The following is a 19192-nucleotide window of genomic DNA, read 5'->3' as shown; positions in this document are numbered from 1 at the left end:
ACACACATACAGGTATAACACTCATACACATAAAATAAAAATAATAAATAAAATATTTTTTAAAATAAGGTGGAGAGCATTGAGGAAGACACTTGATGTTGACCTGTGGTCTAAACACACACACACACACACACACACACACACACACACACACACACACTCATGCACTCACACATGTACCTATACACACGTGCTGTATACGTGCATAAACATTCTTTTAAAGGGTTTAAGGGCTGAGAAGATGGCTCAGTTGGTAAATTCCTGACATTCAAGCATGAGAACCTGAGGGAAAAAGCCAGGTGTAGTGGAGCCTATGTCACCCTAGCCCTGGGAGGGCAGAGACAGGCAAGATTCCCCAGAGTTGGCTGGGCAGTTAATCTAGATGGTCAGTGAGCTCTGGACTCGGGGAGAAACTTTCTCTCGAAAACAAGGTGGAAAGCAATAGAAGACAATGGATGTCAACCTCTGACCTCCACAAGCAAGTGCACATATGGGCACACACATTCACATGCACATGTGCATACAAACATGCACATACATAAAATTGTATACACATTCATGCACACACACAAATTTATAAAAAGGTGTACATTGCTGTCTTTGATTCTTTTTGTCCTAACTAAAATGAAACCCATAGTATAAACTAGTATTTCCTGAATTAGGCTAAATGATAGAAGGAGTGATTTTATACTGAATTCATAAAGAAAAATATGGAATATGAGGTGAAATTTTATCCTCACCTGGTTCAAATAACACTGTGTATATAATCCAACTACAGCACAGGGGCAGAGAGGCACTGAGGAGCTCTGATGTCTGAGGGTCATTGCTTGTATATTTTATAAACTAACACTTAAATCATTTAGCATACAAGCACTGCTAATAGAAAAGTCTTAGTTTATGGTAAAGAGTGGCATTAATCATTTGTAAGAATTCTTTCAAGAGTAACAGCATCAAAGACACTCATTGCCTTTATAAAATACTCCTAAAATACAACAGTATTCTTATTTCATTTTTCCTTTATATAAGTAAGCCACTAGACAATTCAAATTTTTCCCTCAGACAATATACAGTGATATCTAAGGTTCAAGCAGAATTTCTCTCAGTTATTTAACTACAGTGCTATAAAGCTAAATGTAAAGTTACATGATGGTTTACACCTCTTGAAAAACATAATTTTTTTTAATTCAGGAGCTGGCGATATGGCTACAGCACTTGCTGCTACTGCAGAGGACCCAAATTCTGTTCCCAGCATCCACATGATGGCTCACAACCATACATAACTACAGTTCCAGGGAATCCAACACCATTTTCTGGCCTCTGTGGGCAACAGACACATGTGGTATATATACATACATACAGGTAAAACACTTATACATATAAATAATAAATAAATCTTTAAAAATTTTTTCTTAATTCAAAATGCCTATTCACCTATCACTCAAGGACTGGTAAGTAGGCACATGACACAGGAGAGCAGAACGCTAATGGTGAAGTCTGTTCTCAAACCATTAAGAGACAGTTGTAATTAGCCCCATTATCAAGTAGATGATGCAACAAAACAACTTTCTAATACTTGAAAAAGTTTAGATAGTAGTCTATCATTTCAGAATTTTCTCCTCCACCTCATCCCATCATTCACACATGCACACAGATATACACATATTTTACTTCTATGATTAGGTTTCAAAACTACTTTCTTATGTCTAACTAGGTAATTTTCTATCTAACATATTAAAATTAGATGGTTTCCAACGTTTTCAATGGGCCTAAAATTTAAGAGTTAGATAATTTCTTTTAACCATGTAGCTCAAAATTCAATTTGTTTTGGGGTCTTTTTACCCTAATTGCCTAGCCAATTCCTACCTCCTATTCTTATTGGTTTCTTGGCTAAAAGTCCTAATGTCCTTGGGCCTCTTAGCAACGTACTCTGTTCCAAAGGCCAGAAATGTCAAAAGTATTTGGGATCTTTTATCTAATCCCTAAAAGATTTTAGGGTTACCTCTTCAGACAGGGGAATGTTATAGAAGCAAAAAGCCCCATTTAAAAAAAACAAAAAGAAACAATGAGTACATGAAGTTGTCAGAAAAAAAGTTATGGGGAGATATGGGAGGAGTTGGAGGGGAGGGAGTAGGCATGGATTTGATCAAAACACCTTATATGCATGTATGAAATTCTCAATTTGTTTTCTAGTAGAGCATGAGAAAGAAAACGAGAGCCTACCATATACTGCTATATATTTCTTACTTTTTTTAATTACGAAAATAATATATAAAACACTCCATATGTCTAGAGATAGAAGATTTAGTAAATAAACTATGACACATCCATATGATAAGATACTATGGAGTCATTAAAAGCAATGAATATAAAAACATGCTCACAATATATGACAGGAATAAGATTACGAGAATGCTTGTATAGTTCAATTTCAATTTTAAAAATGTTCAATATTTTTAACAGGTACAAAAGAAAAGAGAAAGATGGGGCTGGTGAGATGGTTCAGCACTTGCCATCAAGTGTGATAATCTGAATTCAATCCTCAGGACCCACATGGTAGGAGAGAATTGACTTCCAGATGTATGCTCACATACACATACCATCAATCAATAAATGTAAGTAAAAAAGAGAGAAAGATGAATTTACTGAGATACTTTGTCAGCCAGAATTTTCTAAAACTATTTTTGAGAGACACTTGATATGTGCAAAATAAGGTGGTAGGGCTAGACATTGGGTTCATTTTTCTTTCTTAAAGAAAAAAAAATCGGTGCTGGAGAGATGGCTCAGTGGTTAAGAGCACTGGCTGTTCTTGCAGAAGACCTGGGTTTGAATTCCAGCACCCTTATGACAGCCAACAACCCTACATAGCTCCAGTCCAGAGGATCGGATGCCCTCTTCTGTCCTCAGCAGGCACTGCACAACACAGGTGCACTTACATGCAGGCAATACACTCATGCACATAAAATAAAAATAAAGGAAAAAAATCATTCCTATTGCAACAAACCCAACATGTCCTACAGATAATGATAAACTCTAGCTTTAAAACCAAATAAAATCCCTAGACAGAACTAAAGTACAAAGAAAAGTAGTGTAGGTTCTTGACAGGATCTGACACTTAGAAAAAGGTAATACACAAAGTGAGTTATCCATTTCAGATGACTCTTAGCTTAGCCAAAGCTGACACTATACAGTATGCATAAAACTCCAATAGCAAAACTGGCAGATACCAGAGGGGAACATTCCAGGCAACCAGAGATGCTGGAAAGAAAGGTGGGAATCCTGGAAAGGACAGCATCACAAATTCCGTGAGGGAAGTCCACTCAAATATCTGGCTGATCCCAGAACCAAAATTCAAGGGCTGCCATCCAAGGCAGCATCTGTAATCGAAGTTCAACTAAGTTGCAAGTCTAAAGGGAGAGAGGAATGAAGGCAGAGAGGAAAAGAGGGAAGTAGGATCTCCACGATGCAACCAAATCTAGTCTCCACAATAATACCCAATATCTAGAATATAATCCAAAAATTAGTCATATACTAGGAAACTGAAAATTGTGACTGATTCTCGAGGAAAAAAAAGGTGACTGAAGGAGCCTAAACCTAAACGGATGACCTAGATATTGACATTCACACAGATATACCACTATCAATAGCTTAAAGACATAAAAAATAAGTTTATAACAACATAGTAGGAAGTTGCAGGGAGAAAATTAAAAGTACAAAAATGAACCAAATACAAATTCTAATATGCACTGTCTAAAAAAATATTCAGTAGATAAACTTACCAGTATGGAGATAACAGAGAGGCCATGAACTTGAAAATAGGCCAGTTAACATCAAACTAATAAAAAATTACTGAGGACAGTCTCAGAGATTCATAAAACAATATCATAAGGTCAAAATATGCGTAATCAGAATTCCAGAGGAGGAAGAAAGAGAGGACAAAACATAAAAAAATGTGGACAAGTACTATATCTCTTGATATGGGATTAGAATATATTGTTATACATGTTTGTGAATGACCAACAAATACATACTCAAAACAACAAATACTAAATTCAACAATATGCTTGGAAAGCACAATGCACATAAGATTTATGTTAAAAGAAAACTGCAAGCAGAGCACTAAATTTTGGTAAATGATAAGTATTTAGAGGAAGTGTATTGATGGCTACAATTCATTTACCTCCCATCCCTTCCCAAAAAAGAGGATTAACACTGGACAGGATAGTTATATAGATATGTGATAAAAACAAGCCTAGTAAAATGCTAATGGAAGAATTTAAATGGTAGACATACAGGTAATTACTGATAAGTTCTATTAACTTTTTTGTATGTTTGAAATTTTTCTAATAAAATTTTGAAGGGAAAAAAAGCTACTGTGAACTGACAGTGTTTAAATGAACAAATTATTTTTCAAAAACAAAAGCTACATGAGGTTTCATTTTATCTTTATTAGTCTACTGTCCTCTATAACGAGCAAAATCTTAGCCAATGGCTCTATCTTATTCATATAGGTATTTAGTCTGGGGTCTAGGCTGATGAAGGAAGGGGGGAGGGAAAGGGAGAAAGAAGGGAGGGAGGGAGGGAGGGAGGAAGGGATGGAGGGAGGGAGGGAGAGGGAAAGAGAAAGAACCATTTACTGTTTCCTATTTCTTACTGCATCAAGTTTTAGAAAATGGTAGATAAACTAGTTCTGTTTCTTTGTTTACAGATCAAATTCTTTTACTTTTTTCTTTCTAGGTATGTAAAGGATAATACATTTTTTAAGGTTAAACTGTAGGGGCTAAAGAGACGGCTCAGAGATTAAGAGCACTTGCTGCTTTTCCAGAGGACCCAAGTTTTGTTCCCAGCACCCACATTGGGCAGCTCACAACCACTTGTAACCTAGCTCCAAGGCATCTGACATCTCTTCTAGCCTCCGTGGGCACCCACACTCACATGGTACACTCAGACACACACACATACACATAAATAAAAAAAATCTTTCTAAAAAGCCAAACCATATATAAATGTGCTCTATTGTGATCAGATTTCACAATGGGACATTTAAAAAATATTGTACATTAAGCTCCTCAATACAAAGAAAAAACTTACAAAAATCACAACACAATTTTGTATACATTTTGTATGAAAGATATGAAAGATCAAAATAACAGCAATAAATAGTAATTAAATGTTCCATGTTGATATTTGCTTTGGTTTGGTTTGATTTTGAGACAGGGTCTCACCATGTAACCCTGGCTGCCCTGGAACTCCCAGAGATCCCCCATCTCTGCCTCCTGAGTGCTAGGATTAGCTCCATGTTGATTTCTAAATTTTGTCATTTCACTGTTTACCTTCCAGTTCATCCAGATGTGAAGGAGTTCCTTGTGTCCTGGGCTGAATATAAGACAACTTAAACCTGGGCACCACAAATGGCACTTCTTTGCCATCACACGGTAATTTGGAAAGCAAATAATCCTCAGTACAGCCAACTTGAGGCTTTACATACACAGAAGTCAATGGAGGTATGCACACAGTAGTTTGGCTATTTGAGACTGGTGCTTTAAAGTCTGTTTCCACAGAAACTGCATTAAAAAAAAGAGAGAAAGCAAAAAAAAAGTCACAGTATGCATATGTATTTTTATGTGACAATCTAACTCTAGAATGCTTAGTTTTATTTTGGTTTTTGTTTTATTTGGTTTGGTTTTTGTTTTTTTGATACAGGGTCTCCTTGTTAGCCCCAGCTGGCCTGGAACTCACTATGTAGACCAGGCTGGCCTCAGACTCACAGATATCCCCCTGTCTCTGAGTGCTGGGACTAAAGGCATGTGCCACCATGCCCAGCTTTTTGTTTATTTGTTTTTGAATGCTTGGTACTTTTAAAATAATTTTAGAGAACACCCTAATACATAAAAAGCTACTCTTGGGTTCAAACAAGTACTTCTGGACTCTATATTAATTTTGGCCAACCAATGTTTAAGCAATTAGTACATTTTGGCAAAGCACGTTACATAATTATAATGATAAAAGCAGTTTTTAGAGTCATTTCCACAGGAGTTCACTGATGGAAAACAACATTATTTCAAAGTAAAATTAATAATGCTTTAAGTAAAACTCTGGCTGCTTAAAAATACTATCAATGAAGCAATTCTTATCAATATTACTGGTGAACCTGAGTCTTAGATATGCAAATCAATTCTGAGAAGAAGCTAAAAGTCTCCAAGTCTACAAAAATGTCCACCAAATCACAAAATAAATGTACACTGATTCTAGATATTTATCATAGTATCAACTCTCCCTGTCCCAGTTTCTATAGACCATTTTATCTAATTCTCTAAAATATATATGCATAGCTGCATAACCTAAGAGAGGGTGCAAAGGGACAATTAACCTTCACGTATCTAGTATTAACTGTAGAATGAATAAAAGTACAGCGACCATACTGTAAGAATTTATGGAATGTTTTAATGTAAAAGAAATCCCTCTGCTATGGACTAGAAATAACTTAAATATATCCCACAAGACATCATGTGCTAAAGTTTAATCTTCATTGTAAGGGAATTAATCCTCAATCCCTATTGTAAGGCTATTAATACCCACTGTAGAAATGTATACTGAATTATGTATTTAGAAGTGAAGCCTTTAGGAGGCGAAGCTCCCATAACTGAATGCCAATAGCTTTCTAAGAGGGAGAAAGACCAGATTATGTATGTTCACTCCCTGCTTTTTCATCAAATGATACCCTGCACTGCCTCAGGAAGCTGTCAGCAAGAAGGCCATCATCACCTTTGAACTCAGAACTGTGGGGGAAAATAAACCTCTTAACCAGTTTGTAATATTCAGTGGTATCATGTTATTGGCATCATAAGATGGACTAACAAGCCTTCATTCTGTTATATACTAGGAAATATAAGAAAGAGCCATAGAAAAATAAAGGTCTAGTTACAACCTTGAAAACATAAGAAACCATGCAACAGAAAGGGAAGTATCTAGTCTAGGGGTGCCTTATGAATGTAGGTCTTGACAAAGCTATAAGCTTCTTCCTCATTGATCATTAATTCACAAAAGACATTTTAAATGTACTGTATATAAATTCCCAAACACACTTGTCTCCTTACCTTTGTCCATATTATTCAGTTCACCTGCCCACGTCCAACTCTCACATTCTTGTGCTTCCTCTTTCCCACTCACTTGCTAAAATCCTACTAGGGCTTCCACAGCAAATGCTATCTTCTTCATAGTGATCTCCAGGGTTGTTTCTTGGCTTGTATAAACCAGTCTCTCCTCTATATTCCAGGGTCCTTGAGAGTTGTAGAACAGCCTAGCATGTGTTCCTGATTTGCCTTCCCTCCCAAAGTTAGAAAACATTCTTAACTTATCCTTGTGTTACAAATGTCACAATAAGTCACTAATATACTGAAATCAAAACAATACTCACACTTGTGCTTTTCTGTTTCACCATAGAAACATCCTCTACAACAACTCTTTATAAATTCTGCTGCCATTACATTCAATTTCTAATATCCAGAAAACTTCCAATTTTAGTATCAACCTGTTGGTAGATGAGAAAGCATAAAACTCTATGACTAAACAAATCATATTATCTGTTTAATATGTAATAATGGCTCTGAAACAAAAAATATTTAAAAGGAAGATAGACTTTTTGGTTTCCATATATGATTTTATATAACCTAGGATCCTTAAAAGCCATCAGAACAGCAATCTAGAAAATATTAAATGAACAATTTTAATATTATAATTTGAAAAAGATGACCTTTTCACCTTTCTCTTAACATCTGATATATCTAAACTTATACCCAAGCAAAATTTGAAAAAAATATATCTATCATAAAGAATATGAGAAAAATTCACTTCCTATCAATTATTTTCATACTCAAAAATCCTTGTAATTGGGGCCTATAAACAAATTGCTATAAACTTTATGTTATCTTAATCCTTAGAATTAAACTAACAGAAAAACTGTATCTTAAATACTCTATCACTTATATTCTGAGAAAGAGAGACTACAAAGCAATACAGTGCAAATGGGACGTTTTCTATAAGATTCATGTCCATTTTCCCACCCTGATCTCAACGTTTTTATTCCAAAGGAACTCTCTTCATTTATACCTACTTAAACTCCATACATTTTGGTAGGCGATTTTAAACACACGCAAGAGAATCCAGGACAACAAAACCCAAATCACTCAGACTGAACAATTATCAACTCATGGCAAATCTTATTTCGTTTTTATCTTTCACCTACCCTATATTTTTAGGTTATTTGGGGGTTTGTTTGTTTGGGTTTGTGTGTGTGGGAGGGAGGGAGGGAGGGAGGGAGGGAGAGAGAGGGAGAGAGAGGGAGAGGGAGAGAGAGGGAGAGGGAGAGAGAGGGAGAGGGAGAGAGAGGGAGAGCGAGAGAGAGAGAGAGAGAGAGAGAGAGAGAGAGAGAGACTGACTCACTTCCTAGCCCTGGCTGGTCTGGAATTTGCTATGTAGACCACATTGGCCTCAGACTCACAGAGATCTATATACCTGTTTCTACCTCCCAAGAGCTGGAATTACAAGTGTGTGTCACCATGCCTGGCCCTTTGGGCTACTGTGAAATAAATTTCAGTCATATAATTTAATCCAAAATACTTAAATAGTAATCACTAAAAGATGTGGCAGAAGGCCTCAGGAGTTAATGTTGAGAGGCTCTCACTGGCTGAAGATTTATCAGTTCAAGTATTAAAATGAACAGGAAATAAAATGAATTATAATGCATCAAACATTCCTAAAGGACACTTTTTAAAAAACACAACCATAAAAGTAATATCATACAAAGTTTAATATCAGCAACATGAAAAAAATTTAAAATACTTAGTAACTAAGTTTCCCCTATGGTTTCAACTTTTTAGTTTTGAACTCAAGATAAAATTTGGATTGTTACATCTTTCGCTATTAGAAACAGCACCACTAGCTCTGCACATATATTACTCAGATAGTTCTCTATATAAATTTGTAAAACTAGGACTACTGGGCCAAGAGGTACATATGTGTAATTTTGCTTGTAGCGCTAAATTTGTCTCTGAATTCTTTATCATTTCATATCCCCAATAAAACTATATAAAGTCACTGTTTGCCATCAACAAAAAGTGTTGCCGAAATGCTGTATCTTTGTCAATGTGACAGGTAAGAAATGATTGCCCTTTGTTGCTTGAATTTGAATTAATTTTATTACAGATGTTGGGCATCTTTTCTGTTTGTTTTCTTCTTGAGACACGGTCTTCCCACAGCTACAACTGGCCTGGAACTTGTTATATAGATCAGGCTGGCCTTGATCTCACAGAGCTCCAGCTGACTCTGCCTGGAGTTAAATTATTAATTAAAAGTCATGTGCCGTGTCACCCTGCTTGATGTTGGGCATCTTTTTATACAGGGCTAAATTATAGCTGTTTCTATGAATTCACTGTTCATTATCTCCCACTTCCCCTTTTATAAAGGAATTGGGTCTTTTTCTTTACTAATTTTAGAAGCTTTTTATGTATTTTAGAGATTAGTGTCCATGATGTAAGAGAGAAAAGTTCTTTCAGTTTGTCATTTTCTTTTTGCTTTGATTACTGTGTTTTCTACTATGCAAAGGGGTGTGTGTGTAAGCGTGGAATGTAGAGCTCAGTGGCAGAGCACTTGCCAGTGTCTACAAAGCCCTAGATTTGATCCCCAGTACCACACACACACAAAAGTGTGCATATATATCTATGCATACTAACATATGACATACATATATACAGAGTATCCTTTGTCTAAAATGCTTGAGACCAAAAGTTTAAAATTCTGAATTTAAAAAAAAGTGTAATAGTTTCACATACTTATGAGCTACCCAGGGAAGAAACCAAGTCTAAACGTGAAATTCTTTTTTTTTTTTTTTTTTTGGCATATATACCTTACATATTTAAAAGCAATTTTGTGACTGAAACAAAGTTTTATGATGTGAAAATTTCTATTTGCAGCATCATTTAAAAAACAAATAAGCAAAACAAAACACCACAGTGTTCCTCAAAAGCTTCACATAAAGTTATCACAGAACCCAGGAATTTTGTTCCTGGTTTAATATACCTATGAGAATAGAAACTAGTTTTTTTTCTTTTCCCCCTCATTTTTTATTAGTTCTTTGAGAATTTCATGCAATGTATCTTGATCATATTTACCTCCAACTTCTCCCGGATCCACACCCCTTCCCAACCCACCCTACTTTGTATCCTTTTTTTTTTTTAACCCATCTAAACCAATTTGTGCTGCCCATATATATATTCTTGGGTATCCTTCTTTGGGCAGTAGATGACAATTTACATCGAGATCCATAACTGATCAAGGTGCAGAGAACAAGAGACAGCAGAATGCTCAGCCCTAAATGGGACACCTATATCATAATCTCTTCCTCCCAGGACTCAGAGATCATTGCAGAAAAGGGGGTACAAAGATTTTAAGACCCAGAGTCTGTGGATGAATACAAGGAAACATTGTTTCTGGACACAGCAAGGCAGGTGCACATATGAACTCATAGCAGTTGTGACAGCCTGCCCAAGACCTGTGCAAGTTCAAGCCAGAAACTGTATATTTATGTAAAATCTTGAATAAAATTGTTCATAGCAGCCTTATTCAGAAAGGTAAAAAAACCCAGAAATAGTCCAAACATCCATCTGATTAATGAAAAAGTAAAATGAGACATGTATTTGTCTATACAGAGGGTACTATTCAACCATAAAAAAGATAGAAGTACTGACTCATGCTACAACATGGATACATTTTGAAAACATTATGCTAAGTGAAAGAAGCAAGACACAAAGACCACATGATACGGTTCTATTCATAGGCAAATCCATAGATGTGAAGTAAACTGTGGTTGCCAAAAGCTGGACGAGAAGGAAGTGGGGAGTTACTATAATATAAACTGGCACAAGATTTCTTTTGAGGAAACCACGATTGTTCTCTGCATGGTATACTTCAACAAGGTGAATTTCATGCAAATTAGATCTTTTTAACAAAAGGTTAAAAAAGTTCACATCTTTAATTTTTTTTTAGACCACCAAGGGTAAATTTCCCCCATGATGTATTTGATGTCATGACTTCCCAAGGACAGACTTTTCCCTCCCTCTATTCTAGCAGGCATCAAGGCAACTTTCTTTGCAGTTTTCTTTAAGAAGGTAGAATGATTTCTTCATTCCTTTCCTGACAAGTCAGCCCTCTGAGGTCCCAGACTTAGGGGCAGAAACTCTCTCCCTAGCTTGAAGGAGCCCTGGCTGACTTCCAACTATCCTCATAGCCCTGCAAATACCCCAAGTTCTAGTTGTGTCCATTAAGTTCGCCTAGTTAAGCAAGCAGGACTTAAGAACTCCTCACTCTCTCACATTTCTGACTCTCTTAGCTCTTCGGCATTTTACCATTAGGTACTAGCTACATAAACCAGGCTGGCCTTGAACTCACAGACATACGCCTGCCTCTGCCTCTGGAGTGCTATTAGTTTTAGTTTTTTAAATATAGCATTCTTAGTCATTTTCAATGTAAAGGTTATTCCAAACACTGCAACTTATAAACTCTCACATTTACTTTTCAAATTAAAATTAACTCTCATGAGTTAGGACAGGTTTACAATAGAGTACCTTTAGCTCTGGATTTTTAGAACAAGGTCTTGCTATTATGTAGTTCAGGCTGGGCTTGGAGTAGCTATATAACCTAGTTGGCCTCCTGCTGTGGGCTCCAGAAAGTGACATCATTTCTCAAAATTCACTCATTTATTTATTATATGTGTGCACTCGAGGGTACACATGTACTACCCTGTATTTGTGGAGGTAAGAGAACAGCTCTTAGAGAGTTGGTTCTCTCCTTCCACCTTGTTTTGAGGCAGGGTCTGTCCTGTTTCTGTTACTATATTAGATACCCCAGGCTAGCTGACCAACAAGCATCTGGCAGATTTTCCAAGTTTGCCCTCCCGTTTCATCTTAGGAGTTCTGGGATTACAAACGCACCAGTTTTTTTACACAGGTTCCCTGGATACCAAGGGTCAAAACTCAGGTCTTCAGACTTTTGTAACACTTTTACCTCGTATGTCATCTCCCTGGCCCTGACATCATTTTTAATAGGCTATTTTTATAGTAGTTTTAGGCTTACAGAAAAATTGAGATGGCACAAAGATGTTCTATACATACTCTGAAGGGTAATGTTTTTAAGCTTTCAGCAGAAAACAGACTATGCTTTTATGAGCTAAAGAAAGGGAAAGATTAAACAAGAGATGAAAAGTACAAACATAAAGAAATTGACACAGTCAACTATTTCAAACTATAGAGTGTGTTCAATAAAAGACACTACAGAGGGGACTGGAGAGATGGTTCAGTGCTTAAAAACACTGACTGCTCTTGCAGAGGACCCAGGTTCAATTCCTAGCACTCACATGGCAGTTAACAACTGTCTGTGATGCCAGTTCCAGGGGATTCAACACCTTCTGACCTCCACGGGCATTGCACAGCACAGGTGCACTTATACACATGCAGGCAATACACTCATACACATTAAAATTTAAATAAAGTATTTTAAAAATTAAAAATAAAAGACACTACAGAGAAAGTACAAAGACAAGCTAGATATGGAGAAAAGACATTTATTTGCCACATTCGTAACTGATATGGGATCCATTTCAAGAAGATATAAAGAATATCTAGAAATGACAGCAAAGAAAAAGATATAAACAGATTCCTCATAGAAGAACCATAAAAGGTTCAGCATCATCAACAGTTAAATAAATGTAAATTAAACCCTTAATGGGATACTATTTTTCACCCGCTAGATTTTCAAAAAGAAAAAAATTCAGGTAATTACGAATGTAATGATAAGAACAGAGCTAACACTTATTCGTGAAGGTACATCTGATACAAGCACTGTACAAAATAATTCAGTTATTATCTAGAAAAACTAGACCCACAATTCTATTCTTAGATTTAAGAAAATCTGTGCACACAGATATAAAGAAACACGGATTGTAATGATATTACAAAACAGCTTTTTGGGGGGTAGGGGTTTGAGATAGGGTTTCCCTGTAGCCCCAGCTGGCCTGGAACTCACTATGTAGACTAGGCTGGCCTCAATCTCACAGAGATCCATCTGCCTCTGCCTTCCAAGTGATGAGATTAACTGTGTTCGCCACCATGCCCAGCCCCCTCTCTTTATTTTTATTTGCTTTCTTATAGTTTTATCAGTGTACAATTGGCCCATAATAAATTGCACATATTTAAAACAGACAATAAGTCATATACGTGCATTTCTGTGAAAGTATCATCACAACCCAATAGATCAATATATCCATTATCCTCCAAAGGTACTTCATGGTGCTTTTTAACCTAACCTCTTTATTTTCTCTCATTGTATCCTCAAGAAAAAAAAAAAAACTAATGTATTTTCTGTCACATTGGTTTATATTTTCTAGAATTTTGTTGGGTAGCTGTTTGAATACAGCTCATCACATTTCTTTAGTATATACAGTCAAAATGGTTGCACCAAATTAAACTCCCACCAGCACAGTATCAGAGTCCTAGTTCTAGGACACCTGGCTTAGTCAGACTTTCCCATTTGAACCATAATTTTCACACTCCTAAGTAATATATTAATCAAGTTTTAGCCTGAACTTTAGAACAACAAAAAAACTTTCACTGGAGATTAAAGTGAAACTTATTGTACAGAAAATTTAATCAAAGAGCATTTTCCTTTGAATGCATATTGAAGCAATTGTTCTAGCTGGTATATGTGATGACTGTGATTTCGTAAAAATATCCGATTTCTACAAAAGATTTTTAGAAGAAAAATTAAGACATACCTGAAGGAGTCAAATGACTTTAAAAAGCACGTTGGGAGTATCAAAGACCAGGTGAAATACAGCACAATACAGTTCATGTTTGTGATGTAAATGCTGATGGCAACTCCTGAACCCAGTATGCTAGTGAAATAGTTTTCATACTTTATGAACAGTGCTAGTTAATAGGCTTCGCTACTGTTGTCAACCTCCAGGATTTAATCAGGAGAGAGGATAATGTGCTATAACAAAAAGCCATTCTACAGCCCTTATATTCTTTCCGCACTCACGATTACCTCCCCACTGTCACCTCTCTAATTTTTCTCAAAATACACATTTCCAACACAAATGCATTCAAATTTGCCTTCTGCCCTTATGTTTTACTTAAATTAGGCTTGCTGAAGGCAAAGACCCCCTCCCAACTACCAAAGCCAATACAATAGGCACTTAATTTCCTGATCCTTCTGACTCACGTCATTCCCGAACAGACTTTTGTCATCAAAACTCTCCGGTCCTAACTCTGGATCTCACTGTCTCCTCTGAGTCCTCATTTATCCTCAAATCTCTCCCATGGCCTCCTTGGTCGTCTCCACACACCACTTAAAAGGTTCCTGTCCCCATCTTGGTCTCTTACTCTGTACTTTTGGGTGTTTTCCTGCACCCTTACGGGGTGAACTGCCACACACGCACCGTCGCTTTCCATACTTAAGAGTCTGACTTAGGAAAAACCCGATATGGATCAATCTAACTGCCAACTAGGCAGCAATGCAGCTCGGATGGCCGAGCAGAATCGTAACCTCATTTTCTTCCAAACTGAATGAACCTCTCAATGAGATCTATTCACGGTAATTCAAGTGAAGTCAAATTCAAGACCTATTTTAACTTTTTTCTTTAAGAATAAAGTTTGATTACCTTTTCGCCCTCAGTTATGAAGGTAAAATATCCACTAGCAGCTCCCCGCCCCCAAATACAAAGATGGCAAAAAAATAAATCTCAGGGGCAAGCAATATTAACATTTCCTTCTAGTAAAAGTTTTCGCCAAGATGAAGTTGCATGGTAAAATCTTCAGCAGGCAAAAATTCTGGGAGAAGCCAAATATACTCGTTACAAAAGCCAATTCTTTTACTCGCTTCGTTTTAAATTTTCTCAAGAAATCATGCGTGGCTCGGCGTCTGCCCGACGTTATGAGGTGAACACCCCCAGTTCTGGTCTACCTCCCTATGGCGAAGGAAAGTCGTTGCAGGAAGAGACAAGGCGGAGCAGGTGGAATCTGGCCTGGCGAAGGGCCAGGTGGACTGCGCTTTGCAGAAAGTTCAGGAAGACCTCGTCCAGCTGCTCCCGCCTCCTCTTCCCGCCAAACCCGAGCGCACAGTCCCCGCGCGGCTGCAGCCCCGCAGCCCACTACGCCCGCCCACCTCGGAGCGCCCAAGCCTCGCTCAGGTCTCAGCGCCGCAGGAGACTCGGGGAGCGCCCGGGGACCCAGGTCACCGCGACACTCGACGGAGGCTCCGCGGGGACAGGCCCGCTCTCCCCAACGCCCCGCAGCCGCCCAGAACCCGGACAGGAGGAGGAAGCGCACCTGATGGGCGCCGGAGGTCCAGCGGTCCTCCGCACGTCTCCTCACGTGCTGAGGCGGTGCCGAACGGTCCGGGTTCGCTACCTGTGGCCGGGACCGGCGCTCTGCCTCAGCGGGGGCCGGGGGCGAGGACTCCCCGCACCTCGCGTGGCCACGCCCCCTCGCCCCGCCCCTAGCGCCTCATCCCCTCCCCCCCTCAGGGCCGCCCGGGCCCCGCCCCTTCGCCTCAGGTTTCCCCGCCTCCCGGCACAGTCCCGCCCCTTCTAGGGTCTGCCCCGCCCCTCCTGCGGTCTGTCCCGCCCATTCTCAAAGCCCCATGGTCCACTCGGTGCCTCGAGGACCGCCCACTTCCCTTCAATTACTTGTTCCACCCCTCAGGATTCCCCGCCTTCCAATATAGCCCCGCCCCTTCCCAGGTTCGCCCCGCCCCTCCCGCCCCTTGGTGAGGTCCTCGCGGAGGGGCGGGGTCCATGGAGCCCGGCCAGCACCTACCTGCACTGTAGTGCTCCTGCGCCCTCTCCTCTGCTCCAAGTTTCTTGCTGTTGCTCACTCTACAAAGATCAAATGGAGCAGGGCCTGAGGTGTGCTGAGGGGTAAAGAGGGAAAGCTCTAGGCGTGATGAACTTGTCGGAATTGGGCACAGAGAATTAGTCTTTCCTGCTTAGAGGTGGTTCTGTACCCTTTTCTTCAATGGGAAGTGTTGTCGCTTGGCTGTTAATGTTGTTACAAAAAGTCTAGTTATAAAGTCTTTCAGATTCAGCCCAAGTCTCGTTACTTTCGTTGCTCTACTGCTCTCCCATCAGGGAATGTTCTGGAAGAAATAGTAAAAGTATCCACTACCACACTCAGTTCTATGCAGGAACCACCTCTAACTGGCAGTTTGGCTAGTGCTTTACATTTTTACCTCTCTTGATGAATGTCTCAATGCTTGGGTGATTGTTACCTGAAGTTCTAGATCATCTGATGAGACTGATGGATACTGAAGATAAATACTTAACCTTTTTCGAAGTCAGTTCTGCCAACCTCAAGACTCTAGAGATGATGGGATAGGGGAGGCCAGGTTGTTGAAGGTAGATCCAAAGATTCCTCTCTATGGGGAAAGATATACAGCATAGTTTTTTCCTTGATTTTCCCCCATGCACATCAGCATCTTACAGTCCTAAGAACCATGTATTACTTTTTTTTTCCTTTTTTTGTCTTTTTGAGACAGGGTCTCCCTGTAGCCCCAACTGTCCTGGAACTCACTATGTAGACCAGGCTGGCCTCGAACTCAAGAAGATCCGCCTACCTCTGCCTCCCAAGTACTGGGATTAAAGGCATGCACCACCATGCCCGGCCCAGAACCATGTATTACTTTATTTTTCCATGTATTACTTAAATTTTCCAAATTTGCCCCCAGAACTCTCTTCTTGAGAAATGCTTATTACCATCTTTGAACATTAATATTTGACCCAAGACACTTTGTTCAACACTGTGGGGAATTCCTAGTACATTTACCTTCAATAATTTGCCACCAATATTTGTGAAGTTCTATATTGTTTACACAAAGCTTTCACATGAGCCTTATTTAATTGTGGTAATTGTGATGTAGCTGACTTTACCTTCATTTTTACAGTTAAAATTACTGGTCAGCCAGTCACTGGTTGCCCAAGTACAGATAGTAAATTTTGGATATGAACTTTGTGTATGTATTTGTGTGTATACATATATATATACATATATATTTTGATCCTTAAATAGAGCATATCCTTGGTTAGAAACTTCTAGATCTACCAATTGAAACTTATCAAGGACAAGACCTTATCTTTACCTGTGCTTTACTTTCCTGCAACAATTGCTATGATACAGGGCACAAAAGTGTTGTTCAAATGTGCTGAGCGCATGCATGAATGTTCAACAACCAGCAATTGAACTGGACTGAGTAGACAGTTCCCTAACTAAACAGTTTGAACCTTCACTGAGGCAGAGGTTCCAAGAGCAGGAACTCCCGGAATTGTTCCTGTTTTTTGTTTTTTGTTTTTTTCCACATGCCCCATGAAAAAAAAAAAAAAAAAACTTCCTTAGAAGAATCTATTCTGTGAGTAGATAGAATTCTTGCATAACCATGAAATCATTTTCCTTGTTTTCTTTCAGATGGGCCTCTTTCCTTTACCACTCTCAATGGCAAGGCTATGCTAAGATGAATGGAAGTTATTGTACCTCTGTTTGGGTTCTTGTATTTAAGCTCTTCCCATAAAAAGCTTGTGATTGTAACATTGAGCAAAATTTTTTGTTTGCTTTCTTAATGTTGCCAATTAGTTATTATTTGAAGCAGATCTTAGAAGAAAAATAGATCTGGGTGGATGTAGATCCACAACTTTTGTTTATATTTTATCATGCGTCAATTCTTTATTCAATGGAGGCAAATCACATAATCCCACTGGAGCGGGAGTTACGGGTGGTTGTGAGCTGCCTGAAATGGGTGCTGAGAACCAAACTCAGGTCCTCTACAAGAGCTGTCTACACCCTTAACTGATGAGCCATCTCTCTAGGCCCCTACTCCACTTTCTTTCTTCCCATTCCTTGATAACCTTGCAACATTACTGAATCATGCTAATCCTCACAATGTACTCAATTAGATAGAAAAATATTATGTCCTAGATTGACTTCAACAGGCCAACATGCAGAGAACAAGAGGCTGCAGAGCACTTATCCCTAAATATGACATCTATAATCAAACTTCTGCACCTCAAGGCTCAGGGATCATTGTGAAAGAGGGGGTAGAAAGATTGCAAGAGCCAGAGGTGGTAGATGACCACAAGGAAACAGAGTTTTCCAGACAACTGGTCAGTTACTCATGAATTCACAGCAACAGTGACAGCATGCACAAGTCCCATGTAAGCTCAAACCAGCAAAAGAGTCCCAACATACACATGAGAATGTGAGTAACCAACCCGACTTAAGGAAATATGTCAACAGATGGTGGTTGGAAGGGACAGAGACAGTCTCTTTCAAGCATCTGACTCTTGGTAGATTAACCAGGCTCCAGTGAATGGACCCACACTAAAGGACATTTTGGACATCAATTAAACATATATATATTAGAGCACATTAAATTGAGCAAGGGGCAATAGGGGAAGGTGTGGATAGGATCTAAATTCAAATTATATTGTTTAAAAAGTGGAAAAATTCAATGAAAAAAATTAAGAGGCATGCCTTGAAAGGTCTTGAATATTTTATTAAATATTTATTTAATAAGTTTATTTATTTCACGTGTGTGAGTGTTTTGCCTGCATGTATGTAAGTGCACCATGTGTGTACAATGCCCATGGAGGTCAGAAGAGGGCATCAAATCCCCTAGAACTGGAGTTACAGATAGTTTTTAGCTGCCATGTGGGTGCTGGGAATCAAACCCAACTGCCTAGATCTTTTAAATGTTTTTAACTGCTCAGCCATCTATCCAGCCCCTTATTAAGTATTATTAATCAATAGGACACAGAATTGTAAATGAGGAACTATTTGTAGTGACATTTTTCTTTCCTTCCTATCATCTTTACTGTTCCCAGCCCACACTGAACTAAGGTAACAAGGGGGAAATGGATAGTCACAATTGTTCCTCCAAGAGACCTAATCATGATAGAGCCTCTTTTCTCAAATGTCACAATCACCCAAATTCCACAAATCAATGAAAATTTATAGCACTAGGAGGCTAACAATTTCACTGGAGACCTACTCAAAAAAGATTTAGCATCTAAAATGAGATGAAATTATACCAACAGGATCAATACAAGGCTGTGAAGGAGAGAATGATGAAAGCGGGTCTGGAATAAAAGAGGGCT

At 38.6% G+C, this 19192-nt stretch overlaps 1 protein-coding gene across 4 annotated transcripts in view; it reads right to left on the bottom strand.

Annotated features, from left to right (window-relative positions):
- Tc2n (tandem C2 domains, nuclear) overlaps positions 1-15512 on the bottom strand; it is a 38665-nt gene extending 23153 nt beyond the window's left edge. The window contains exons 1-3 of one of the 4 annotated variants that reach the window (XM_008821732.3): positions 15378-15512; positions 7415-7528; positions 5331-5561 (exon numbers count right to left, since the gene is read on the bottom strand). In XM_008821732.3, the coding sequence (XP_008819954.1) occupies positions 5331-5561; positions 7415-7481 (298 nt within the window). In that variant the 5' untranslated portion in view covers positions 7482-7528; positions 15378-15512. Of the gene's footprint in view, positions 1-5330; positions 5562-7414; positions 7529-13822; positions 13842-14432; positions 14448-14710; positions 14778-15377 lie in introns of those variants that run through there. The other 3 variants (XM_029557980.1, XM_029557982.1, XM_029557981.1) reach the window with 3 other exon arrangements.
- Between the last annotated feature and the right edge of the window lie 3680 nt (positions 15513-19192).

The sequence above is a fragment of the Nannospalax galili genome, unplaced genomic scaffold (genome assembly GCF_000622305.1).
Source record: "Nannospalax galili isolate Female #2095 unplaced genomic scaffold, S.galili_v1.0 scaffold107, whole genome shotgun sequence".
Classification (NCBI taxonomy): Eukaryota; Metazoa; Chordata; class Mammalia; order Rodentia; family Spalacidae; genus Nannospalax; species Nannospalax galili.
The sequence above is the reverse complement of the archived record's forward strand: the minus strand, read 5'-3'. Positions and strand labels throughout refer to the sequence as shown.